General features: G+C 43.8%; 1 protein-coding gene across 2 annotated transcripts in view; it reads right to left on the bottom strand.

Moving 5' to 3' along the window:
* Positions 1–410: 410 nt before the first annotated feature.
* The window catches only part of LOC119213835 (inositol polyphosphate-5-phosphatase A), a 104,851-nt gene continuing 99,261 nt past the window's right edge, over positions 411–6,000 (bottom strand). The window contains exons 14-16 of one of the 2 annotated variants that reach the window (XM_037464987.2): positions 4,068–4,136; positions 2,413–2,500; positions 411–2,175 (exon numbers count right to left, since the gene is read on the bottom strand). In XM_037464987.2, coding sequence (XP_037320884.1) covers positions 2,420–2,500; positions 4,068–4,136 — 150 coding nt within the window. In that variant the 3' untranslated portion in view covers positions 411–2,175; positions 2,413–2,419. The remainder of the gene's footprint in view (positions 2,176–2,412; positions 2,501–4,067; positions 4,137–6,000) is intronic. The other variant, XM_037464986.2, reaches the window with a different exon arrangement.

The raw sequence follows: 6,000 nt of genomic DNA, 5'->3' as shown, positions 1-6,000 counted from the left end.
GTTGTAAACATTGTACTCATAAATTGCATAGCTACCTTTAAATAGATTTATTTTATTATAATGTAGTAATATAGACCTCTCTTTTAATGAACTTCAGGTAAAAGGGGCCCGTTGTTTGCCCTAAACATGGCACATTATTCAAAGGGAGGAGTTTTCTTAACCTATAGCAAAAACATTATAGGCTACGGGGCGATGAGCTGCTGCAGAACATCAATATCCCGATTCAAGTCGATATGACAACTTGTAATTGTCCAGGAATATCATTTTTCTTCTATTAGCGGCCCGTTTAAAGGCAATTAATGCTGGTGTCACAGTGCGGCTCTCCGATGAAGGACGGCCTGCTGGGAGCGCGCAGTGCGCCCCTTCTCGCGGAGGAGCTCTTATTTTGTAGTAAAAAGCACAAACAGCCGTTGATCTCTAAAGGTTTTTTTTTATTGCTTGAGAACTGCATCACCTACAGCAGAAGACCAGCCGCCCGGAAGGGGGACAGAATAAAATCTCTATCTGCTTTTTTCATAAAATGGAGTGAAGAAAAAAAACAAAAGAAACAAAAACACTTGGGTTTTTGCAGGCTTATGTTCCTATACATTAAACCCACAATGACCAGCAGGGACGAAAACAAGCAGGCATTTTACACACGAGAAAGTCAAATAAAACTTTGCTTAAAAACCAAAACACACAAGACGGTATTAATTCTGGCAGGCACAAAATCATTTTCACTTGCGGTGATTTAAGATGCAAACCGATTAAATGGCGCAGGATCAATCTGAAGGCTTCACACAGTCGGAAATGTGTAGTGTAGTAAATCAAATTTAATTTAAAAAAAGAAGAAACGCCTCTTTAATGCTTATTTTGCGATGAAGGCTGCTGGGCTACACAAAACAAATAACACAAAAAGTCTTCCTGCTCATTTCCCACATTTAGAGTTTCTCTATTATTATTATTTTTGTTTACAGCGACACCTTAACCATCAGACATAACTCTTACACGCTTCATCTCTGTGTAGTATACTTGGCACCATAATGCAGTAACAAAAAAAACAAAAAAAACAGTTAACATCTTAAGAATAACCAAGACAATCTAGAAATATCACATTTGGATCCAAAATATTATAGAAATAAGTTAAGATTAAGAATAATAATGTCATATGGTGAGAGTGCTATATATATGTATATATATATATATATATATATATATGAAACATTATCTTATATACTTGCATGGTGTATGGCACTGCTTAAAACATTCTGGGATAGGCCATAAATCACGGAGCAGCTCCTCTCTCTCCCTGCTGACTGATTCAAAGGTCGCCGCGGCTCCCAAACAGTCGCTCCGTCCGCGCATTACTTCAGCATAAACATTTTGGTAAGAATCATAAATTATCTCTTTTAAAAAGTACAGTATATAAAACGAGACTCAACCGATGTGTCAGGCATGGCGCTGTGTTGTGCACACGACGACGAAACTAAAGAATGGATTTATATTTATTCGTATGAAAATTGTCGGAATAAAGAGAAGAACTTCCGTCTGTTCTGACAAAAGAGACCAGGAAGTTTGGTCAGAAAAAGAGAACGCTACTAAAACCATCAACAACTCTATGTTATACTGACGGAAGTACAAATAAACCTAACATTATATATATATTCAACTGGATTTCTTTCTTTTTTTGTTGCATTGCACTTTTATTTTCTTAAAACACCTTACACACTGTGAGAAGTAGCTTCTATGCACAGAGGCACACCTAAAAACAGCGAGTACGGTGTCTAAAACTACGTAGTAGGACTGATTTCAATTAGAGTTTTGGCAATGAGGCTGAGGCGTGGAAAAGGGTCCCTCCTTTCATTCTTCTTGTTCTTCTCTGGGGAATGGGGTTGCATGGCAACAGTGAGGTCAGCGATGTGTGTCTTGTCTGGAGCCGGGGCCCTCGGGTGCTCGTCCACATCTCAACAAGTGTTTTATGGAGAGAGAAAACGGCTGCGGTTTCTTACGGATGAGGCGTCAGGACAACTGTGACTGGTCAGCACGGCCGAAAAACTCGCTGTCGGTTCTTCAGTGTAAGCTTGTGCAAAGTGTGTGTTTGTGTGCCTGTAAGTGTGTGTGTGTGTGTGTGTTGGTGTCCTGTCTCTCACAGAGGCGCTTCGCGGAATATCTTCTCCCTCCTTTGGCAACACTTTCCTGTTGAAAACATGAAAACATTCTTATTTCCACACACCAGTGAAGAGAAATAACCTGATCATTTTGTCATTAAAGCACAAGATGCAGCAAGTTTGTTAGTAAATGTCTTAAAATGACCAAAGCATTTTAATCATTTTTCCACTCATGATGTCATACTTGTCAAAATCAAGCAACTCAACGTAAACAACGGCAATGGGGAGGATTTTAATAAAGTAAAAAGAAGAATGTAATATTTACCACGACATCACTGCACCACACAACACTTGTGCTTATTTGCATTAGGTTTACCTGCCCCCGCTGTTATTCGGAAGGACAGGAAGACGGGCTGTTTAGGGGGGAGACACACAAAGACGATAAAAAGGGTCAGAAAACAGAACAGAAACCACAACAGGACTTTGCCGATGCTCTCTGGGACAAACCAGAGCGCCTCCCCTCCCTCCCTCCCTCCCTCCCCCCCCCCTCCCTCCCTCGGGGGCCGATGTCACGCGGGTTAAACTCACATACCAGTGCGCTGCATTTTTGGGCCGGCGTGCTAACGACCGTGGACATTTCTTTTAAACATAGCCCGGCTGTGATGCGGCGGTGGTGGGGGGCCGGGAGGCGAGGGCCACCCGAGGACCCGCCGGTGCGTCGGGTCACCTCGCACACACACGCTACCGTCTGTGCCGCACCAAGCGCGGATGAAAGGCCCGCTTGGTGGCGCCTCTCTGACGAGGCGGAGACTGGAGCGGCGGTGTTAAACGCGTTCTACACACTCAGCTTTAAAAGGAAAAAAACTCTGCTGGGATAAAGGTTCCTCTTTAAATGTTTTTATCTTTTCATTCTAGATCCCAGCGATGACGGTACAGATGTTCTGCCTCTGGGGAGGAACACAGGTGATGCTGCAGGGGTGATGCTGGGGGGGTGATGCTGGGGGGGTGATGCTGGGGGGCTGATGCTGGGGGGCTTCGCAGCAGGGGTCGGGATAATCGCAGTGAATAAATTGAAGCTTCAGATGATGATCTGCACACGTTAACACCACTTCTAGGATTTTCTTTTTCATGGCTAACAGACGAGTTATTGTTCTTTATTGTTCTCATTGAGCCACTAGTTAGCAACCAATATTTTGTATATGACTCATAAAAGCTTTTGAATTCACAAGAGGACTATCAGCCAAAGTTTTTTATATGTCGTTAAACAACATTAAAATTGCAAAAGCTTGTGTTGACGATAGACCTACAGACCATAAACCCATCGACTGTGGACCAGGAAGTGAAATAATGCCGACTCATTTCCTCTTCATTTGAATTTTATGCCACTTAATATTTGTAAATCCTTACATTAAAAGAACTTTTATAGCTTACAACAAATATGGTTCTCTTCAGTCAACTGCATGTATTTAACATTCGTAGTTAGATGTAACTTTTGATAAAAAACACATTAACACAGTAGTTTACAAAATATCTAAATATAACTTGTGTTAACAAACCGCAACATTAAAACGCTCTTACACTTTACACTACACTATAATAAAATATTCTAAAACCTTCAGAGCAGCCATTCTGCATAAGGAGTAATTTTACTTCTGATACTACATTCTGCTGATAATACTTTAGTACTTTACAAAAGTTAAAAGTTACATTTCAAATTTAGGATTTGCTCGTGTAATTGAGTGTCTACTTTTACTTAAGTGGAAAATCTTATTACTATTACTGGAAAGTCAACTTAAACGTAAAACGGAAATAATGCTGATAATGAGATAAATTGAGAAATTAGCCCAATTCAACCCAGAACTTAAATACAATTCCATCCTTCACCAACATGTTGGAGTTTGTAAAAGCAGAAGCAGTGAGTGAGACTCAGAGTCCGATGACAGTGAGCAGCTGATCAGAACACAGTGAGGAGGTGGTTACCTTGTGGTCCCCCATGCAGACGTTGGGCCCGATGTGATCATACACTATAGACTTCTCCTCGTTTTCAGGCTGCGGACACACACAAATAGAAGGTTTGGGGATGTAAACCAGCTGGACAACATGGATGCATTAGTTACACACACACACACACACACACACACACACACAGGGTGCAGAATCTGCAGCACAGCGTTGTTTACACACTATGGTCGTTACATTACTCGGATAAGAAATCGATGCAGCGGCTTCATTAAGCGCAATTAGTAAGGATCATATTGCGGTTTTCAAAATAAAAGTCCCAGAGAACCAAACAATGTCCACATCACCAACAGGGGCTCGGGGGCTTTTCTTTACTTTTTTTTTTGGACAATGATAATATGCTGAGGTGCCAATAAAATCCTGATTTCATCACCAGTGCAGGAGCTCTGAGCTGTTTTCCACAGTAGTGCAAAGAATTGGAATGAGCACCATTTGCAGCTGCTGTGGAATTTAGGGCTTTTTTATGTTCTCAGAGACTTAGTTCAGAGAACTCTAAGGGAAAGCGAATAGTACAATAAAGCCAATTAACAGTCGAGTGACCAACAGGAAGTGAATTCGTCTCAATTAGTGTGTACGATTGTTTAAGGGAACTTTATCGATTGGTTTCTCATTCATGAATAACTCCGGACACATCACAAACCGCGAGATTCTTACAGCGCACCAGCGGCTGATTTATGAAGAACATAAGTATGCATCGGGCTGAATGCACCTTTAGGAGCACTTTGTGCACCGCACGGTGGAGGAGAAAAGCAGGAGTAATCTACAAAGTGGACATTCGCCTGTGGACCAAAAAGTCCCCTCGCTGTGATCTAAGTGCCTATCTGTGGGAATCGCCTTTCAATATCAGTGCACAGAAAGACGCCGCTGCCCCACTTGCACACGGCTCTGCAGACTGGAGGATAAATCACACTCGTCTGGTAGAACTAAAGACTTTTTAAACAGCACACACACACGCGCACACACACACACACATGCACACACACACACACACGCACTGGTGCTTCGGGTTGTGACTCGGTGAGCTGCAGAAGAAAGAGACACAGAGCTTCAGAATGAACCATAAAGGAAAACCCAAATTAACTTCAGACCAATCCGCTGGTGGAGCCGGGTCAGCACTCTGCGTGGCTCCACCTCACCCTACCTTTCCCCCCCCACCTCCGCCCGAGCAGCCGCCGTCCCCCACAAGCCGCGGATACATTCATCAAACGCACACTGGATAATTTACAAAGGCAGCATAACATGGTGGATTCTTTTCAGGGCTGTGTAATCTTTAGACAGATAAACAAATTACCCGGGGGCCCCTCCGGCGGAGAGGGAGCGCTCGCTCGGCTAAACATTCATTACCGGCGCTCCCGGAGCTGGTGCCGCGCCGCGCAGCCAGCGGGCAACCTTTGGCGTGTTAGGGCTCGGCAAGCAGAAAATAACATGATGGCGAGTTAACCGACCGTGCCATGATAGATGACGCCCACAACGCCGGCCTGTTTACGGGGGGCCCTGTGTCTCGACAATCTGCGGCGCTCGGAGCCGGCGAGAGAGAGAGTGTGTGTGTGTGTGTCTGCTCAGTGAATCATCGGCCAATCTGCGAAACACACTAACTGTTCCACTCTGTCGCTGCATTACAAGCAATTAGCTGGCGCTTGAGGGGGAGGAAAAGCAAACAAGGGCCCAGCTGTGTGTGTGTGTGTGTGAATCACCTTTTTACATATTTCTGACACATTAAGTGGGCAGAATAAGCTGGATGTGTCTTTGTTTAGTAGTAGAGTGATGAGAGGCCTGCAGCTCTTTCACACCCTCAATGCGGCTCTCAAACGACTTATTCCCAGTGTTTAGGAGTCCGAGATGGTAGCACGGCCGCTTCCCTTCTCCCGTCTTATGTGAAAACAGGTGGCAAAAG

This window comes from Pungitius pungitius, chromosome 13 (assembly GCF_949316345.1).
Source record: "Pungitius pungitius chromosome 13, fPunPun2.1, whole genome shotgun sequence".
In the NCBI taxonomy this organism is placed as follows: Eukaryota; Metazoa; Chordata; class Actinopteri; order Perciformes; family Gasterosteidae; genus Pungitius; species Pungitius pungitius.
The sequence above is the reverse complement of the archived record's forward strand: the minus strand, read 5'-3'. Positions and strand labels throughout refer to the sequence as shown.